Genomic DNA, 21,771 nt, shown 5'->3' with positions numbered 1-21,771 from the left:
TGAAGGTAGGAACCCTGGGGTTGTTGGGATGATTCCCAATGGTTCACACAGGTGACGCAACTGGAACAGGACTCCCACACAACCTGCTCATTTCCCGACCTCTCTTTGCCTCAGTTTCCTCATCTGTGAAATGATACTTATAGTACTTACTTCTTGGGTTTAGTGTTAGGATTAAACGTGCTAATACAAGCAATGTGTGTCTAGAACAGCACGTGGTGTACAATAAATGTTTAATGCTGACGATTGCTAGCATTGCTAGTTATTTATTATTGCTAGTTTATTGTTATTTATTATTGCCAGTTATTGCCTTGCCTTGAATGCTTTCTGGAATGAAGTGGAGGTAAAAATCAAACCAACCAAACAAATGTTCCTCTTCTTCCTCCCACCAGTCCCCTGTCCCCTCCCCTTTCTAAAAGGAGCACTTGGCTTTGAGGTCTGACCCCCCGACCACGTGGCCTGCTCTAATTTCCCAGGCTCTAATCTGCTCCCGGCTCCTAATGATGCAGCTCGTAATAGGATTATGGCCTCCCTCTGGGGAAACCACGTGGGCCATGGCCGTGGGGCTCGCAACTAGTGCTTAGCAACCCTGACCACCTGCCGGCTGAGGAGCCAGAGCCCCCAGCCAGGACCCTGTGCCCGGGCTGGCCTCCCGTGCATGGAATGGTGCTGTGCCCCGGGCCAGCAGGCTGGGCTCGCCATGGTGCTGGGTGCCATCCTGGCACGAGGGCGGGACGTGTGCCGGCGGAATGGACTGCTCATCCTGTCTGTGCTCTCTGTCACCGTGGGCTGCCTCCTCGGCTTCTTCCTGAGGACCCGGCACCTCTCACCACAGGTCAGCCATGCGGGGCATCACGGGTCCCCATCTCGGAGGGCTGGGTGGGCCTGAGGGATCTGGGAGTCACATTCCCACTCCGTGGCTCCCAGATGACATGACAGTGGGTCACTTTGCCTCTCTGGGTCCCAGTTTTCTCCTCTGTAAAGTGGGTGTGATAAACGCATTGCAGGGCTAGAGTGAGAGAGGAAGTGGCTTCACACCAGCATCTCCAGGTGAAAGAGAGGTAAGGATGCCTTGTTGGAATAACCACAGGCTAAGAGCTGTAGGGGAGGGAAGAATGGGATCCTATAAGCATGCAAAGCAGGCATCAGAGAATACCTCCTAAAGCAGCTCATGGGCAGAGCCGGAATGGGCATTCTAGGCAGAGGTAACAGCAGAAGCAAGGCAGAGGGGCATGAAAGGTTTGCGGGGGGCTGGGAGGGTGGGCAGGTGGAGCAAGCTGTTCACAGCAGCTGGAACGTACGCTGTGAGGCAGGGGCTAGAGCACAGGGGCCATCAGGCCTCTAGATCCCACCACCGAGCACGGGCTTGGGGCAACCACGAGAAGCTTTGAGCAGTGATATGGTCAGACCTGAGCTTGGAGACATCCCTCTGGTGCTGAGTGGAGGATGGGGTAGTGGCGGGACTGGCAGGGGGCCAGGTGAGGGGTGAGACATGACAGTGGGGATGAACAGGGCAGATCTGAGAACTGTTTCCCAAAGAGGAAGCTTCAGGATGTGGAGGCTGATTGGATGTGGGGTTGGGGGGACAGGGAGGCAAGGCAGGCCCCCAGGGTTCTGGCCTGTGTAACTGCAAGGGCGACGATGCCTTGCCTGGGGAAGGGCCCTCTTCTCACTTAGCGCTCATCTCATGCAGGAGACGGAGGGACACTCATGCTGCTGAAGGCAAAACTTTTCTAACACTGTTAAACGGTAAGGAGGACTTTACTCAGGACTACAGTGATAGGTGTTAAGACTATGGCGACAGGGGAGAGTGATCAAGAGCAACTCAAATACGGCAACTGCAGCTGGGGATTTACAGCCAGTGAGCGTAGTGCGGAGGTCAGTGACTAGAAAATTACTAAGAGGAGACATCAAGGATGGGGGAAGGGGGTCTTGCTAAACCCACTAACAAGATCTTTGTTGAAGGCAGAGTTGGGGGGATTCTCACTAAATTGACTTAGCGGGGTTTTTGCTACAAATGGGTGAAGCAGGACGAAGAAAGGATGAGGCTTAGTTGAAAAGAGGGCTCAGAATGGCCGGTCTAAAGTTTGGTCAAGAAGAGTTTTTGTCAGTGGGCTCCTGGAAGTTTCCTTATTTCATAATATTCCTCTTCCTGCAGTTCAGTGATATCTAATATGTTCTCTACAACTGGGGCTCAAGGCATCAGATTTCATCTTCCATCAAAAGGAAAACACGCCTCTCTGGGAATCGAGCTCGCTATTATTATAGTTACACTGTTAAGCTGCTGTCAGTTATTTAGGGAGAAGCATAGACTCTGGAGTCAGAGGAACCCTGAACTTGGACTTTACTAGTGAACGGCTGTGTGGCCCTAGGCCAACTCCTGTCTCCTTTCTGGGGCTCAGTTTTGTTATCTGTAAAATGGAGGAGGGTGGGACTATATGTCTGCTAGAATTGCTGTGAGGAGTAAACAAGGATTCATCAGTGCCTGGATACAGCGGGTGCTTAGTGAGGGTTACTTTACTCCTCCCTCCCTTACCCACCTGTCCAAGTCCTACCTACGTCAAGAACCACCTCATAGATCCCATATCTTATGAAAATTCTTCCAGACCTGCCCACATCTGCCCACTCTCCTCCCACACTCACCCCATGCTAATCCCTCCACTGGAACCCAGCTGCTGGAGGTCTTGCTTCAGAGCTATTTGTTCAGAGTCTATTTCTCCCATCAGCCTTTGACTTGCTGACTATCACATCGGCTTTCTTGAACCAAAAGGTGAGCCTAGCTCAGTGTCACAGAGAGAACCCTCAACTAATGCCTGAATTAAACTGACAACGGCACAAACAACTTGCAAGGCACTTTCTTTAATTTTCCTCAGCAACTAAAATATATTTCTTGCAGGAAGATTATTTTGTGAAAACAAATTGGAATGCCTATTCTTAAAAGCCAAACTCATCTGGCACCTCCTTTGCCAAAGCTGCCTTCCCCATCTGTTTGGAAGCGCTAACGTATTCTGGTCTGGATTAACCTGCCAGATAATTTGAAGGAAAGATGTGGAGTCTTAGAACAATTATTTGGCAGGAATTGGCTTTCTCAGCATCTTATTTTGAAATCCAGGAGTTGTTTATTTGATCTCTGCCTGTGACTCAGAAACCAAACCCTTCTTATTTTGTAGCTTATGCAACAAGGCAAAAATCATAAACAGTATGCAAAATGGTAGAATGTCCTATTTGTGAAAAGAACTTACAAAATCACAAGATTTATCTTTGGAAATGAGTATCTCATTTAAAAATATAGATCATTTTGAGAGTTCCAGTTAAACCATGATGAATTTATAATTGCACCCATTTTTCTTTCCTTCATGGGATACCACTAAAATTGTGGTAATGGAATTGTTTAAAAATATAAACTCCCAAGAACAAAGACAATACAAACGGAGACAACTGAGAAAAGAAGTCGAGGAATTACAATAAATTAGTTGGGAAGTGGATAGAGTTGAATGATCTCATTTAGTAGAGCACAGAGAGCTGAAATCTTGTGTCTGTAGAAGCAGAATGACAGCAGATACCACCTGAGTTTGTCTTGGAGAACTCCAGAAGGGCTCTGGACCTGAAAGTGCAAGGCACTGCAGGAGGCAAGGGTTAAGCATGCAGCTGAAATCAGGGACGTTGGTTAGAATTTTGTAACTGGAGCAGTTCGACCCCTAGACCCTTTACAGTTCATGTAATCAGGGGACCCCTCATCCACTATCTCTATCCCCCTGCCTGTCCCAAGGAACCAGAGAAGCTTGACTTAGGGATGTTAGGCCCACCTGTAAGTTTTGGGGGAGGGGAGGTGGTGAGGCGCATGCTTCAAGTGAATTAGTGGACATCTGCATCTTGAGCGTGGGGTCCCCATAAGACTGCTGTCAGCTGGGCTTAGGCATAGCCCCATCCCCCCACCTCCCACCCCACACACAGCCAGAGGCAGGAAGAGACTTCTCTCACTGAAGCCTCAGAGGAAAGACCCCCAAATTCTGCTGTGAAGGGGAATCGTTCCCATCCCACCCTTCCCCCAGTGAAAAAGCTACATCTTCATCTGTTAGCCTTCCTTGAGGAGCCATCAGTTGACAAGTTCCACTCATGCACACAGAAGTTTAGTGTGTCACACTTATACACAAGCAGAAGCCGAAGTCAAAGCTGCTAATATGGAAGACAGAGACCAAACGAACAGAACAGTAGGTCTCTAGTGAAGCAGAGGCAATGCAGGGAGTAGAAGAAAACTTTTAAAATCTTTCCTCAAGTTCTTTGAATATATCAGAGAAGGTACAGTGACCATAAAATAGAACAGGGTGCAAAAAGAAGAAACGATTCGAGAACAAGAAAGAGCTTTGGGAAATTAAAAGTAGATAAAGCTGCAGAAATCTCCCAGAAAGTGAAACAAAATGAGCTAAAAATAGAAAAATGTAAGAAAATTAGAATGTCTAACATTCAACTTACTAATAAGAGTTTTAAAGAGAGCTAACAGAAAAAAATGGAGAGAAAAATTTCGCAGAGAAAACAGGAACATTTCTCTGAAGTAAAAGGTATGCACAGCACTATGAATTTTTTAAAAAGAAAGGAGAAAATCTCATACCATGACACGTCATCATGAAAAGTACAGAAAAACTGGAGATAAATAGGTGATCCTTAAATGGTTCTGAGGGAATAAACTGGGTCTAATGTAAAGAATAGGAAGTAAGAATGGCTCCCAACATCTTAAGCAACACTGGAATCTGGAAGACAAAGAGGAAACACCTTTGAAATTTGGAGGGGAAATTCTTTAAACTAAGAGTCTTATATATAGCCAATCTATTATCAAAGTTAAAGGTAGAATAAAAACATTTTTACTATGTAAGACTCAGAAGTTTCTCTCCCATTCACACTTACTGAGGAAGCTACCAAAGGAGATATTCCAGGAAAACAAAGAAGTAAGCCAAGAAGGCAAGGGATCCAGGAAAGAAGGGTTCCGATATGGGAAAAAGTCCCAGAATGACAGCGAAGAAGAGACCCATGACAACCACTGGGCCTAGAGAGCAATCTGTCCAACCTGGCACAAGAGGATGGAGAGCTCTGGCACTGAAGTCCCAGGGGCCTAGAAACGGACCTATGCGTTTGAGTATATAGAAAATACTGGGCTTCCCTGGTGGCGCAGTGGTTGAGAATCTGCCTGCCAATGCAGGGGACACGGGTTCGAGCCCTAGTCTGGGAAGATCCCACATGCCGCAGAGCAGCTAAGCCCGTGAGCCACAATTACTGAGCCCGCGCGTCTGGAATCTGTGCTCCGCAACAAGAGAGGCCGCGATAGTGAGAGGCCCGCGCACCGCGATGAAGAGTGGCCCCCACTTGCCGCAACTAGAGAAAGCCCTCGCACAGAAATGAAGACCCAACACAGCCATAAATAAATAAATAAACAAACAAACAAACAAATAAATAAATAAATAAAATTTAAAAAAAAGAAAATACTATTGTTAGACATTTAAAAAGCGACGTTAAAGCACTTGGAAGAAATTAACGAGTGGCTCACAGTAAACAAGGTAAATGAAAAATCAGTCAATTCTTAACTTCAGGGAAAAACTTAAGGTTGTACAGAAAGGAGGCGTGGTTGGCTCAACAGTGAGCAGTATTTTGTGATCAAAATATTTTAAACCTTGACAATTAGTTTAACCAAAAATTGATATAATGGTGAAATGGTAGGAGGAAAAACGGAGTAGGAACTAAGTCCTCATCTGTCATGGCAGGGAAGTTAATAGATGTCAACAAGATATATCTGGAAATAGTATTATAACCATATTATTTACAAATAACAATACTAAAGGAAAAACAGCTGGAGGAGTTGGGGATGGTCACTCCTGAGAAGTTGGGGTTAAGGATAGAGATGGGTGAGGAACGGCTGCCTTTTTATCATTATAGTGCTATCTAAATTAAAGAATATACACATGGATTAAAATTAATTCAAAAGACATAGCCACGATGGGTATATTTTTAAAAGTTGATTTTCTGGTGTGTTGGAAATGGTAGTAGAAGGGGACTAGGAGGCCTGTTTTCCAGTCCTGCACTGTCACTAACTCACTCTGTGGGCAAATCACCTCCCTCTCCTGGCTCAGCTCCCTCATCTATAAAAATGAGCTGTCAGCTGGACTAGGAGATCTTTAAAACCCCTTCTCAGCACCAACATTCTATGATTTGCGACTTTTCAAAGCATCAGGCCAGTAACCAAGGGTTATGTTTGGCTTTGTGTTTAAAAAAAAAAAAAAGTTACAAGTACAAAAATCTAAGTCAGATGGTGTTTGAAAGTCCACATACTGGCCTCACCCAGAAGCTTACCCGCTGAGGAAAGTGGACTCAAGCTAGCATTGCCAGAAATAGCAAAATTGAACTGAGTTAAATGTAAAAAATTGTAAAGAGCACATCCAGTTAAACTTGAATTTCGGATAAACAACTAATAATTTTTAGTGTAAGTAAAGAACCAAAATTTGTTGTTTATCCGAAATTCAAACTTAACTGGGCTTTGGAGCACCCTCCTCTTCTGCGGTCAGGTTCCAGTCATGTGACCTGTTACTCTGGCGACAGCTGACTGGGCAAGGACTTGGCGCACTAATCCAAGGGCCGGCAGATAGGCTGGAACCTGCAGCCTATGAGGAAGCCCGACGCGGGAACTCTGCCCAGTAAGGGCTCTTTAATATTGAGAGTGGCGTCTCACCAACCAATCCGATTCTGTCTCTCTTTCAGCATCTTAAATGCGAGCCCTGCTTCAAGGGTGAGGTAAGAATTTACGAAAGTGTGGGGCGAGGGAACCCGGTACAGAAGGGAAACTGACTCAAAAATGCTGTTTACGAGTCAGTCTTTTCATAAAGTAGACTGACAATTCCTCCAGTGCAGGAACTGTGCCTAATTCACTCTTGGGTGCCCAGTACGATGCCTGCCAAAGTATGGGCTGAATGAATGTGTGAACAGTACGCAGCCCTGCCCTCTCGCCACTTATCATCTGTTACGTGAGACCGATTTGTAGCAAGGCTAGGCAGGTGAATGGTGCAGAGGTGGGGGAGAGCTGTTATCTACTGTGATTACTGACCATTTACGCTCATCCAGACCCTCTGCCAAGTGCTTTATGTGCATCCTCTCATTTAAGCCTCCCAGTGGCCCTATGAAGTGGTTATTACCCTCATGTTACAGATGAGAAAAACTCAGAGAGGCCGAGGAACTTGCTTAAGGCCACAGCTACTTCTAGGGGGCCAAGGTTAGAATCCAAGTCTGCTTGGCTCCAAAGCCAGTGTTTTCTCCATGGACTCTGCTGTCCATGGGCTAGACAGGAGAATACGGATGAAATGGTGCTTTGAAGATTGTAAAGCAACTGTGAAATCTGTACTACCTGCTATAACCCCAGCTCCTGCTGTGTTTTCAGGAAATCAGTTACTTCCAGTTTCCGGGAGAGCTCTTGATGAGGATGTTGAAGATGCTGATCCTACCACTGGTGGTCTCCAGGTGAGGGGCGGGTGTTTGGCTGCGAGGTCTGGGCTGGGGTTGCAGGAAGAGGATTCTGTACGGATTCTGTAGGTGCCCTCCTCCTGCTGTGGGCGGCTGGACTGCAGGCTCTGGGTGGTGTGACTGAGGGCTTCATGGGGCGTAGACTGTGGCACAGGCGCTGGAGTCTGGGTCGTTCAGTGACACCAGTTGTTTCAGTCCCATTCAGTGGACATTTGAGTGACTTGAGTAAGTGATTTGGAGTCCTAGGACGTGACCTGACTCCAGGGTAGCTCGGGGCCAGGGAGTTCACGCTCTGTTCCCAGGGAGAGGCTCATTGTGGTGAATGCAGCAAGACATGGGGGAAAAGATGACCTTGGAGATGATCACGAGATGATATCCTGGCTCAACTGTGTGCTGTACTGGCTGTGGAACCTTGGACAGGTCAGACTTCTCTGAGCCTCCGTTTCCTCATCTGTATAATGATAATAGTAACACCTACTCCAAAAGGTTGCTGCGAGGACTATAGGAGGCTATCTATTTGCTAAAAGTTCAGGGGCTGATCACAGGGTATGAGGGCAGACAGGTGGGAGACTAAGTTGCAGGATGGGTTCTTCCTTGACCATGAAAGACCTTGAATGCCAGGCTAAAGAATTCAGTCTTTACCAACTAGGGTGGGGCCACAGCAAATCCTTGGAGGTCACCTGGTCTCTACCACTGGTGTGCTGGTGACCTTGGGCAAGCCCCTGGTCCTCTCTAGGTCTCAGATTTTCCGGATGTGTAATGAGTTGGCGGCTCCAGATGGTGTCTAAGAGCCCTTTGCTCTGAGACCATGGGTTTGGAATCCTCACTTCCCAGGACTTGTGCGCAGGGAGGGAAGTGGACAAGCCTCTGCGTCCTGGGGGACATAGTGGGCTCTGTCCCCTGGGACAGGGTCATCAGCCTTCTCAACCTCCCTGCTGAGAAGCCCAACCCTTTCCCTCTAGGGTGGTGGAGATAATGCTCCCCCGGCCCGGGAGGCCAGGTAACGGTGCTTTCTGCTGCCCCCAGGAGGCCTTGTCAAGCTCAGTTCGGCCTTGTGCAGGCAGCAGTTGGGTCTCTCAGGACTCAGCCTTCAAGGCTCTGCTGAAAGGCCACGTCCCTCCAGAAGCTTTCCCTGACTCCTCAACCCACTTCTGTGGTTGTCTCCTCTTCATGCATCTTTTGAGTCATTCACTGAGTCAGGGAATCTGTCAAGGTCACCGGTGGGCTCCATATTGCTAGACCCAAAGGACACTCCGAGTTCTTGTTCCGCATGACCTGTCCACAGCAGTTGATACAGCAGTTGGTCACTCCTTCCCTCTTGAAACACTCCTCCCTATGGTCTTACACTCTCCGGCTTTGTCTGCTCTCTGCCCCCGCCAGCCGAGTTTCTCTCTCTCTACTCAACCTCTGAACGTTGTAGTTTCTCAAGCCTTTTCTCATCTGTCCTCATGGCTTTAACATACCACCTACAAGTCCAGCCCGTCCGAATATAGATCTCCCTCCCCAGCCTCCCCTCTGAGTGCCACTCAAACTACCTACCTGACATTGCCACTTGATGTCTCACGAGGATTTCAATTTAGCATAACCAACTTGAGATTTTACCCACAAACCAGTTCCTTCTCCTGTTTTCTGCTTGTCAGTAAGCGGCAGCTCCATCGACCCAGTTATTCAAGCCTCCGTATTTATTCTCTTCCCCCACCCCCAGCTCTTCCATCAGCGACTCCAGCTGATTCTTCCCCCAACTAGAACCCAGCATCATCCCTACCACAGGTGCAGACTCCACAGTGACCTCACTGCTCTCCTGGCTCTAGTTTTTGTTCCCCTCCCAGCTGTTCTCCACCTGGTGGCCAGAATGATCTTGTGAAAAGCCAAGCGGGCCATGCCATTCATTCACCTAAAACCCTTCAGTGGCTCCCATGGCATTTAGAATAAACCCTTGCATCCTTAACATAACCTTGGAGGCCCTGCAGGATCCTCCGTGCCTGTGCCCCACCTCATGTCATGCCTCATTCGCTCCAGTCCCCTGACCTCTTAGTTTCCTAAGCAGACCAAACCCTTCCTCTGTCTCAGGGTCTCCACACATGCTGTCCCTTCTGCCTGGAGCACGCTTCCTCAATGCTTTACACGTCTTCCCCTTCCTCTTCCTTTAGATCTCAACTTCCATGTCACCTCCTTAGAAAGGCCCTCCCAACCTTTCCCCCTTCACCACCACCTTCACTCTCCCCCACCAGGCCCACTTCCTTTTCCTGCACAGCACTTATTTTGTACTGTTATTCTATATGGATTCAATTGTTAACTTGTTTATCTTCCACTGGACTGTAAACTCTGTGAAGGCAGATACAATACTCTGTTAAGTTTCCACTCTGGCCTTCACACCAAATGCCTGGCTCATCGTAGGTGCTCATTAATACTTGCCAAGTGGATTAATGAATTCAGCAATCATGCACTGTGCTTTCTGGTACATGGCCCTGCCCTGGGAGACTGATGAGAAAATAAATAATTACACGACAGCCAAGTAAGCGTGTCGATGCAGGAAGCACAGGACTCTTTTTTGTTGTTTCCCTTTTTCCCAGTTGTATTGCAATATTGTTAGGCAGCTTGATCATCCTTTATTGTGTTTTTTGTTTATTTATTCATTTATTTTTGGCTGCATTGGGTCTTTGTTGCTGCGCGCGGGCTTTCTCTAATTGCGATGAGCGGGGGCTACTCTTCGTTGTGGTGCGTGGGCTTCTCATTGCCGTGGCTTCTCTTGTTGCGGAGCACGGGCTCTAGGTGCGCGGGCTTCAGTAGTTGTGGCTCGCAGGCTCTAGAGCGCAAGGCTCGGTAGTAGTAGCGCACGGGCTTAGTTGCTCCGTGGCATGTGGGATCTTCCTGGACCAGGGCTCAAACCCGTGATCCCTGCATTGACAGGCGGATTCTTAACCACTGCACCGCCAGGGAAGTCCCAATCATCCTTTATTGTTGACCTTACTTACTGCCAGGGCGTTGCCTCTTACTCAGAACTGAAATGCCTCCAAGGCAAAGGCCCTTGAGTAGACCCTGGAGTCAGACAGACCTGGGTTCCCATCCTGGCCCTGCCATTTCCTTGCTGTGTGACCTTGGGCAAGTTATTTAACTTAAAATCCTGAAGTCAGAGTCAAAGGCCTGGGTCCTAGACCTGCTTCTCCACAAATCACGTGATCTTGGGGCAGGCACCCTCACCTTGAGTCTCAGTTTACCCAGGTTACCCAGTGACTTTGGGCCCATCCAGCTCTCTGAGTCCTGGCTCTCAAAGGTTTGGTCTCTCACCACCAGACTCAAGTGCTTTCTCCTGGCTGGAAACGAAATGTGGTATTAACTTGAGAAAAGCCAGTGTGTGCTCATATGTTTCATTTGTTTATTATACAATTTCGGCTGGTTCAAAGCAACCGTGTCACTGAAAAATGGAAATGCTTTAAAACTTTCCTACTAAGGGAGAATTAAACCTTCTTGGGGGAAAATGACACATTTCTGAGCTCCAAACCACTCCATCCCTGAGCCCTCATTCCTTTAGCTTCAACTGGTCTATAATCCATCCATCCATCCGTCCATCCGTCCGTCCATCCATCCATCCATCCATCCATCGCCCACGGTCCCCTGATCTCTTGCTCCTGGCCAGCCCAGGGCGGGGCATCCCTATCCTCAAGGAGCAACCACTCTGGTGTGGCAGTTGTCACTCAGGACAGAGCAGAGTCACCAAAGCTACTCTGGAAATTCAGACGTCAGGTCTCATTCCGGACCTACTGAACCAGAACTGCCAAAGGGCCCAAACAGTTTTGTTTTAAAAGCTCCACAAGTGTTCTAATGGTTCGAAAAGAAACCCTGATGTCTTGGGATCAGGGCTTCTGGCTGGATAGCTAAAGACCCTGGCATGAGCACTGCTGCTTTTCAGTCCCCAGGGCCCCCAAGCTGTACCCCCCACCAGGAGACAGAGGTTTCCTGCAGTGTAAATTGCTCCAGGGCAGTGGGAGGATACACATCAAGGCACATTTGCTTCAGTTCCAATAACCTGCAAGCCTGTGTCCCAAAGCCTGGCACCCATGACTCTAAATGCTCCCACCTCTTCCAGTAGAACCTGCCACCCTTCCCTATGCCAAGCCTCTGGCATCAGGCTGGTCACCTCATTAGTCTCTAAGCGTGCCACATACCACCTCTGCTCGTGCTGCTCCCCTCCCACGAACGCCCTCTTCTCTTAATTAGTTAAGTCCCCCTCTGTGTTCAAGACCTAGATCAAGTTTCTTCCGTGGAATCCTCCCAGCTCCTCATTTACTGATAACTAGTGATGATGACCTGTCTCCATCCCTGATGCTGCTTTTAACCCTAGATGGACACAGTGTTGTTAGTTAAATGAATTCACACTCACAGCTGGCACACCACGTTATGGAGTACAGACACCATTTTTTGCACAGTAGTGACATAGAAATAAATTAGCATTCTTATCTGGACTAGCCACTCATGCTGCTGAACAAGAAGTGGCCCTGCCAACGGGCAGAACCAGTCGCCATGACCCCTGTCTGGAGAAGAGCCATGTGCACTGCTGTGTTTTTATGTGAGATACTGGGAGGGGGTCAGTTCATTTCCCCCTTGTCATTCACACTAACCTCTACCTGGTGGTCAGCGTAACAGATTTTTGCAGGAGACGGAAATCTAATAGACAAGCAAAGAGAGAGGATGAGATGTAAAGAAGTATGGGTGGTAATGGTGGGGTTGATGTGAGGGGAAAGAAGACCTGTGCCTGCCTTGGAGGGTCTCACCATCGGCAGGAAGACAGCCACAGAGACACTTTGTTCCAGAGAATGGATCCCCAGGGGGAGGGAGGTGGGGCTTGTGGCCTGGGTTAGAGCCCAACTCAGTCATTCTTCCCACAATCTGGCATCTTCCAGCTCGTGGGCCTCTTTTTTCTAGAATCCACTCCAAACCAGCCCCCAGCCTGACACCCTCCTCAGACAGGCACGCGCAGTCCAGCAGAGGGTCACCTACCCTTGGCCAGTTGTGGCTTTGTAAGGCACAATGAGGGGGGTGAGCAGGCAGCAGAGGTTCCAGGGGAAGAACAGGGGCTCTGGAGTCACTCACTAGATGTGTGAACTTGACCAAGTATCTTAGCATCTGAGCCTCAGTGACCTTATCTGTAAAATGGGAAGAACACCTCCCTCCCTCGCAGGGTTATTCTGAGAATGAAATAAGATAATGCACTTGAAGCACCCAGCATAGCTCCTGATACATCACCAGTCTTCTCCAAGGCCCAGATGAGATGTTTCATGAAAACCTCTACCTCTGTTTCTTCTTTCAGCAGGCAGCCCCTTGGGGTGACCTCTTCCTTCCTCATGCTCCTTAAGCACCTGCAGCTTACTTGTCACTTCCTCTAGAAAGTCTCCCTTGACTCAGGTATGCTTGGGTGCTCCCTCAACATTGATACAGGTACAGTGCATGTAGCACTCCTCCATCTGAGTCCTGCACATCTGTGTTCACAGCGGCCTTTGCAGGGGCATGGACCATACGTCTCCATATAGCACATTGTCACCTTGCCCAGAACCATTCCCCATGCCGTGATTGTCAAAGCCTCCTCCTTTTCCATGAATTCCTAGTTCTTACTGCCTCTTGATTTTCTCTGCCCTCACATTCCTACAAGCAGTCATGAGGCACAGCCTTTGCCAGTTTCCCATTCAAGTATATTTCCCTTGCTTCAAGCAGTTCCGAAATTTTGCAACTTCACCAACAGTTGGGAGCAAGATCACAGGTGAGGATCACATCTAGAAGTGTAAGCCCTTCAGCTGTCTCTTGGTTCTTTCTTTCTCTCTCTGTATATTAGCTATCTATTGCTGTGTAACAAATTACCACAAACTTAGTGACTTAACACCATTTACTATCTACCAATTTCCATGGGTCAGAAGCCCAGGCATGACTTAGTTGGATCCTCTGCTCGGAGTCTCACAGGCTGCAATCAAAGTATCATCTGGGCTGTGTTCTCATCTGAAGGCTCAGCCAGGGAAGAATCCACTTCCAAGCCCACTCAGGTTCTTGGCAGAAGTTATTTCCTTGTTAAAGGCTATCAACTGGAGGCCACCCTCGGGTCCTAGAGGCTACCTGTAGTACCCTGCCTTCTGGCCATCTCCAAAGGCAGTTCCCAACATGCCTCTTTGCTTTGTCAAGGCCAGGAGGAGGATCCTCTCTCTCCAGTCTTCTAAGACGAAGTCTAATATAACATAATCATGGGAGTAATATCCATCACCTTTGCCATATTCTATTAGAAGCAAGTCACAGGTCTCACCCACACAGGGAGGGGGATTACAGAAGGGCATGGATCACTGGGGGTCACCCTTAGGGTGTGTCCACCTCTTTTCTCTCTCCACACCTTCCTTCTCTCTACCCTTCTTCCAAGACCAGCCAGAAATACTGCCCTCCTTGTCTTTATAAGTCACCTCCACTCATACCCTGTTCCTGGAGTGGGGTTAGGTGGACGTGTTGCTCAGCTTCTGGTCCAAGTGGCTCATCAGGGAATTTCTTCTGAACCCCCTTACCATAAAAAGAATCCTGAAGAATTTGAATTCACCTCTTTCTCAGGGACATCAAGGGTCTGGTACATAGTAAGTGCCTAAGAACTGCTTATTAAATAAATAAAGAGCAGTGGAAGGAAAGTTGAGGCAGAATTCAGGGAAGTTTTATGACCTTCATTTGAAATGACCCTTGGAGGATGATTAGGAGTTGTCTTTTTTAAAAGGTTGGTACGTTAAAAAGTTATATAAGCAAATTACAAACATTGTGGATAACAACAACAAAAAATCCTGTCATTCCACAACCCTAATTCTGCCACTGTTCTTCTTCCTGTAAATGTTTGTTCTTGTCGTTCTTAGTAGTGAATTCACTAGGCCCAGGGTGTGGTCCCTGGCTGACTGGTTCAGAAGCTCAACCTCATCTGAGTCCCTGAGCTGGTCAGGCCTGTCCTCTGATGCTGACAAGAGGCAACCAAATAAACCAAATGCCAATTTATTCATCCACAGAGATAAATACAGTTGCCAAGGAGGACGGATGCACACAGCCCCTGGCCAGAGCATTTCTCCCTATAGGCTCATCACTTGGGGACCCCGCTGGTTAAATCTGTTTGCTGGCAGGACAATTTAATTATTTAATGGTACGACCAGTATGAGTCCAGGTTTGCCATTTTCAGTTAGTTTCTGGGGCCCCAGGTGGTGGAGTTCCATCCTATGTGCATTTAAATTTAGTGAATTCAATTACATATGCTATGAAAAAGAGAGAAAAAAAAAAAAAAAGAGAGAAAATCATTTAAAGGAGACAAGTGGCTTCCCCCATTCGACGAGCTATGTCCAGGGTGAGTGTACCATGGGAGAGCTGGGTCTGCCTCACTCTAAGCCAGTCTCAGTTCCCAAGTGCCTTTCAGAGTGAGCATCTCCCCACATCGTTATTGTGATTCTAGGCCATGAAGAGAGGGTTGTTTGGTTTCCTTTTTACATCATGGCCTCTAAGTGTATGCTGACTGCTTCAGCTGGTGTTCACCTTAAGAAACAGCAGCCCATTCCAAAACTGGGAGGAAACCTGTCTTGAATGAAATTATATACCTCCTGAACTTAACGAACAAATGAAGGGATCTTCAAGGGCAAATTTAATTATGAGTGGTTTTTGCTTTATATACTGACTTGAGAACTGAATGTGCTGAATATGGTCCTACTTCTCCTCTGTACAAGGAGGAAGCCCAGTGTCTTCCTCTTGAGGCCTGCATCCATTGGCCAAGGTCAGCTGATAAGTAGGTAAAGAGAGAACTGGAACATCTGAGCTTGCCACTAGCCCTGTTGCTCTGGTTCCTTCCATATGGTGTCGCTGTTGAACACAGGTCTTGCATGGCTTGGTTCAAGCCTGAACACGGCCCCTTGCAGTTACATGTCCCTGCTCAAGCCACAGGGATGCTCTGCTCTGGCCCCTAGATCACACCAAAGAGCTCAATTGTTGTTCCTCAAAGCAACCTCAGTCATGCCCTGAGCTTAGCTCCCCGGGGTTGATCCCTGAGTCCATTTTCCATCCTGGTGGGTTAGCCCTGGAGACCTTTAGTGCTGACAGACCTTGGTCATGGGCACTCTAGTATACCCTGATTCTAACTTCAAATTGCAAGGAGCAGGGGTTGGGGGTCTTAGTCTCTTTTTTCTCGGACGGCTCCTGAGCCTCTCATGCAGATTGGTGCCCCTTTCCATCACTCTACAGATCTTAAGGTCTCAAGGAGGGGTACTTCCATCAAACCGCAAATCTCTCCCTTCCCCTGGACAATGTGTGCCTTCTTGCCTTACGTTTGCCATTTGAAAAATTCTTCTAAAAACAAAATCAACTGCAAGGAGACTTGCTGTCTCTACCTTTGAACACAAAAGCCTCAGACAAAATTTAGAAAACTCTGCCTCATGTTACATTGGCATAGGAACTAGTAGTCTGATGATTAGGACCTGCCATGGCATTGTCATGTCCTTGAACTAGGGCCCCTCTTCCATGGGTGGTACTTGAACGGTGCTGAGTACTTTGCCACTCTCCACTCTCTTCTCTCTGCTCCACTGCTGACTGATTCCATGCTAATTACACCTTCTTTCATTAGAAAGTCAAGCCTTTGGAGCCTTCCTTTCCCATTTTCTCCCTGTAACACCACTTGTTGCTACTCTGATCCCTTTTGCTTTTAATTTATGGTTTAACCCAAAGAATACTGGCAACTTTCTGTTCTTTTAAGTTCTTGGAGGAAACCTTACTGTTACTCCTGCAAAAGTATGTCGACTTTTTTTTTTTTCATTCAACATGATATAAAAATGCCCATGCCACACCCTCATCTTTGTAATCACATTTCACTGGTCCACTCAGAGGCTGGAGCAGAGGTTGCAAAGCCCTTTTCCTTTTACTAGACACTCAGGATGCTGCTGGATACCCTGCTGGGGCATGACTATGCCCCAGGATTCTAGATGTACCTCAGCCTCTGTTATTTACCACACTCTTCACCTCGGCCATAGAATGGACACAACGCCATCTGCAGATTTACAAAGAAATTCCCAGTAGGTGCTGTGTGTGTTGGGGCCAGGGGGCGTTTTGTCCCCACTGAGGCTGGAGTTTGCTTCTAACGTTGGGAAGTCAACTGAACCTTGTTTTCACACATCCCCAGGCAAGAGCAATGCAAGGAACCAGGGGTGGGTCAAACCTGCATCTGGATCCAGCTAGGGCCTCCAAGTCTCCACTTGCTTTTTGCCAAACCCTCCTCTCCCCTCATTCTTCAATTTCTTAAACCAGGCATCATTCAAGGAAAACTGAATCCATGTGTTTGTGATTCACTGATGCTGAACATGGCAGAATGTTTTGTAAGCTCTACATCGCAGCAGAGAAATCCAAGGGCGTGTGTGGGTTGGTATGTGAATGTGTGGTGTGGGTCTTTACATATATGTATGTTGTGTGTATATGTGTGTGCATCTGTATGTATTGCTTTTCTTTCCATTGTAAGAATTTTAAACTGATTTTTCTTAGAATCAGGAAGTCACGTTTGGCCAAAGAAACCCAACACTCCCTTCTCCCCCTTCCTGAGGAGCTCTAGTTTGGCAGAAAACTCCCAGACACCCACGTTCTAGCTTACTGGAGATGGTCCTGGGCCAAGCAGCCGTCGGAGTCTGGTTTGGGAGCCAGTGTGCCGGGGGCAGCTGCCGTGGGCGTCCCAGGATAGTCAGTGAGTGGGAGAGGGCAGGAGGAATGGGCAGCCACGGCTTCTGCAAGCCATGGGGCAACTGTTCTTAGCAGAGCTCTGCTGACCTCTCTGATGGGAGCCCTGGGATCGCTCTTTGGCCCTCTTGCCCAGTCAGCTGATTGCCTTACTCATCAGGAGGGGAAACGTGGCCCAGCTGTGGGCTGCGGGTGGGATCAGACCATCAGCCTGGTGAAACTCCCAGATTTTATCACCCATCACAGACTCCCGTGCTCTTTCCCCCTTCCAGTTAGAGAATTCCTATTCATCCTTCAGGGATCCACTCAGCTGCCACCTCCCCTGGGAAACCTAGCCTGATTCCCAGGCCGGGCTAGACCCTGCTTCTGGCCTCTCTCAATCCCAGCCACGACCCAGGGTTTTGTGTTGTCCAGACTGCAGGTCTCTCCACCCACCTGAGGACCACAAACCCACCTCCTTCGTTCCTGGGACCCCATAGCACACAGGGCAAGTGTTCAACATGGGGCGTGCTGGGGACCTCGCTGCGCCTGGGGAGGTGGGTGAGGTTTTGGAAAAGTTCCTGCTACTCTTCTCTGTGGAGACACTGCGCGGAGAGGGTCTCGTTTGAGTGCCTGGGGCAGGCAGGCCCAGCCAGGGCCTCTGGGGAGTGGACACCAGCAGCCCTGATGGAGGAGGGAAGGGAGGCAGGGGACCTGTGTTCCCTCTGGGTGGGGTCTTTCCCTCCTGCTGGAGCAGGGCTCCTAACCATGGCGTAGTGGCACTGGTCGTAAAAACCCGTGACGGGCAGCCCAGGGAAGTCATTCCTGATGGTGGAAGCGACAGTCTGCGACCGTAGAGCAGAGTAACGGTCACCCATGGGAACACCGTTTCCCTCCCACCTGCCATTCTTCGCCTTGTGGGAAAGAAAGGGGTAGGGGTTCCGCTCACGTGGATTGGGAACTGGATCGACTCTTATTACACTCGGAAACGCAGCCTTTCCAGAGGAAAGGGGTTGAGACTGGTCGATGGTCAGATGTGAGCTCTCGGAGGGCTGCAGCTGCGGCTCCTCCAGCTTTTGCTTTTGATTGAGTTCAAGCTTGTTATTTTTGAGTTCCCAATCGATCCCCTTCCCATGCCCAGGGGCCTGGGAAGGAGAGACCTGCAGAAGGCAGTTGGGGATGCCAGGGTGGCAACATCGCCCCAGGCCCATGCCTGTCTCTGTGCTGCCTCCTACTCCTCCCTCTCCCACCCCACCTCCCACCCTCTGAGCCCTGCGCTCCCTCCCCACCTTCCTACCTGCCTCCATCCCGTGGAATCTAAAGTGGAACCAAAGAGGTTTGGTCTGTGTGGCTCCAGAGGGCAGGGCTGGGCCCAGTGTGGAAATTCTCTTTCCTGGAGGCAGATTTCATGCTAATAAGCATAACTAGCCCACAGTGGAGGTAGTGAGTTCTCTGTCCTCTGAGGTGTGCAGTCAGAGGTGGTAGAGGAATTTCTGCCCTTGGGAGGGAGTGCTGGGACCAGATGACCCAGACCTTAGCCAAGTGGGAGTCTGGGCCTCCTGCCTCAGGTCTTAGAAGGAGTTGGCTTGAGGGTGGGGCTGTGGCAGGGACAACTGGGAAGCGTAATTCGGTGCTAACGTAGCACTTGCTGTCAACTGCTGGGCCTGTCATTTGCTCAGGGGGAGGGAAAAGACCTTAATATTTGGAAGGGCTGATGAGACTCCCATGGAGCTCCAGACGCCTCCGTCCACTTGCCTGTCAGGTGGACTGCCTGCAGCTGCACCCAGGGGCCAGCTTGGGAGAGCCTCCCTGACTAGGTCACACGAAGCCAGAGCCCAAGGATTTGGCTCCTTCCTGCCTTTAACTTCCTAGTGCAGGATTTTGTGACTATGGATGTTGTCATGCTAGTAGACCAAGGTTCAAATCTACTTACTCACTGTGTGACTTTAGCAAGTTGCTTGCACACCTCCAGTGACTGGGAGTTCACTACTTCTCAAGGTGGTCCCTTCCAGGATGGCACAGCTCTGTTTGCTAGAAAGTTATTCCTGGTGCTGAGCTGAGATCTGCTTCCCTGTGGCTTTCTGCATCAATCCCAGTGTTCCCAGGGTCTGCTCTGCTGTGCTCCACAGCCCCTGCCCTCCAAGCTGGCAGCACTGTCCCCTGCCACCTACCTCAGCTGCCCTCTATGGGACACACACCTCCCTCCCCTGTCCCTTTCCCAGGGGGGTCTTAACGTCAGGGCAGGTCCGTGGCCTCCTCAGCAAGCCCTCCGGGCTTCTAGCCCCACAGGCTGAGGGCCCCCCACCCCTTTGGCACCCTTATTCCTCAGTGACTCACCAAGCTGGCAGCAAACAAACCCCCAAAGTCCCCCTCCCACGTGCTGCCACTGCGGCTCAGGCCCCCCTTCACCCCAGAGCTTGTGCTCTCCGAGCTGTTGAAGCCAAGTATGGCTCTGCACGTGTCCGTGTTCATCTTCATCATGTCAGTCAGAACTGGCCTGAGGTCTGCTTAGTTCCAACTCCCTCATCCAACACATTAGCTGTTCCTCCCAGCTTCCCAACCTCTACAAATCTGGTCCACATGCTGTCGGTGCCCTTGGCCAAGGCATTGATAAAAACAACCAGGAAGGAGAGGGCTGAAGGGAGAGCCCCAAAGTACACCTCCAGAGACCCTTTCAGGTTCTCAGCACTCGGAAGAGGGCACTGCCTGTGATAATCATTCCCCAAAGTTCTCAGAGGACCCGGTGTCAACTGCTTGATGTCACACGGACACACAGTGCCAGGGGCATTTCTCTAAACCTGGCAAGGGGCCCAAGGCTGGTCCAGGAGACTTTTCCTCCGGGAACCCACAGTGGGTGCTCATGGTCATCAGAGCTCAGAAGTCACCCCTTTTCACAACTAGTCTAGAGTTCCACCCTGGCTTAACATCACACATACACACCAGCAAACCTGCACCCAGGCCAGGCCAGGCCCTGGGCTCTGAGGGCCTAGAACTGAGCCAGAGTCAGCCTTTCCCTGGAGGAGCTCACAGTCTGCTGGGGCAGGTGGTCACAAAACAGACGATGCCATCACCGAGGAATGCTAATTATTGGAATATATTGAATACTTGCTATGTACCAGGCACTATTCTAAACCTAGATCAACGCTCACAATAAACCATCATTATCCCCATTTTATCCTCCAATGGAAACTGAGGCGCACAGAGGCTGAGGAACTTGCCCAAGGCTCCCAGCTAGTGAGGGCTGCGTGCAGGAGCCTCCGGGAGCTGCCTGGCCTAGTCAGCGGGCTCAGGAGGCCCTCAGAGGGAGGAAGTACCTGAGTGGAGACTAGAGAGATGGGTAGCGGCCGCAGGAGAGGATCGGAAAGTAAAGCAGGGAGGGCAGGGGCAAGGGGACTGGGTTCCTTCAGTGTTCACTGCTTCGCTCAGCACGTGTTCCCGCCAGCCTGCCCTGCGCCAGAGCTGGGCTGGGCCATGGGGGTTCAGGGCTGAGCATGCCGGCAGAGTGCCCTGTAAGAAACTGGGAAGCACAGGGTGCCCTGGGGAGGTAGGTGAGATCACCGTATCAGGGAAGACTTCCCAGAGGAAGGATGTCTGAGCTGACCTTGGAAAGGGCAAGTGGAAATTGGTTGGGCTGGGCAGGTATGTGAGGGGTTGGGTGGGGTGGGTAGAGAGTACCAGGCTAAAGGAACAACCAGCACAAAGATGGTGCAAAGAGCAGCAGAGAGAACGGGGTGGCTGGAGAGGTGCCAGTGAGGAGGAAGAGAGTGACCCAAGGCCTTGAAGGAGTGTGGACAGTTCCTGAGGGCGAAGGGGAGCCACCAAGGACTTCAAACAGCGAGGGGCCCCCAGCAGTCTCAGCAGCCTGTCCGCGCTCCACAGTGACGTGTGCAGGCAGCGGTGGGTGCCTCCCGGTGTTATATGGGATCACGATACCCACCTCAGGGGTTGGCGTGAGAACAGGTGAGGGTCAGTAGTGGCCTTTTTCTCCCTCCCTTCCCCGCTGCCTGCAAGTGGAGGGATTACCAGATGGAAACAGGCTGGGCCCAGGAACCAGCCGGCTCCCCAATCACATCAATCTCTTGAACCATAATCCCGGGCCCTGGGGGCGGGGCGGGGGGGCGGGCCAGATGGCTTAGGAGGGAGTCCCAGACTTCTGGGCTTCCTGAGGCTCTTTGCCAGGGCCCTCGAGGATGTGGGGGACTCCCAGGAGCACCCGGCCATCATGGGAGTCACAGAGGCAAGGTTACCTATTCTCCTCTCACCATAAATCACAGAGCCTGAAGGAGCATTTGAAGTCATCCTCATGGAATCTCCCACTCAGTCTGGAAGCCTTGATCTAGCCTTCCAACAGGTGGCCACCCAGCCTCCATTTGGATACCTCCAAAGATGGGGAGCTCACCACCACAAATCTGAGGGCTGTAGCCACGGGGCAGGTCATGAACTCCGAGAGTTGAACTAAAGAGGCATTACATGGGCTGAATCACATTAAAATCATGGTTAGCCAAAACCGGAAGGCCTTTTCTTCCACAGGAGTTAAACCAGGGCTGTACCACGGAGAGTCACTGTGGGAGAAGGGAAACCCCACGGGGC

General features: G+C 49.8%; 1 protein-coding gene across 1 annotated transcript in view; it reads left to right on the top strand.

Annotated features, from left to right (window-relative positions):
• Positions 1 to 697: 697 nt before the first annotated feature.
• Positions 698 to 21,771, top strand: part of SLC1A7 (solute carrier family 1 member 7) — a 46,347-nt gene continuing 25,273 nt past the window's right edge. Inside the window, exons 1-2 of the mRNA XM_068537973.1 lie at positions 698 to 832; positions 7,415 to 7,494. Coding sequence (XP_068394074.1) covers positions 698 to 832; positions 7,415 to 7,494 — 215 coding nt within the window. The remainder of the gene's footprint in view (positions 833 to 7,414; positions 7,495 to 21,771) is intronic.

The sequence above is a fragment of the Eschrichtius robustus genome, chromosome 3, assembly GCF_028021215.1.
Source record: "Eschrichtius robustus isolate mEscRob2 chromosome 3, mEscRob2.pri, whole genome shotgun sequence".
Lineage (NCBI taxonomy): Eukaryota > Metazoa > Chordata > Mammalia > Artiodactyla > Eschrichtiidae > Eschrichtius > Eschrichtius robustus.
This window is presented reverse-complemented; position numbering and strand designations above follow the sequence as displayed.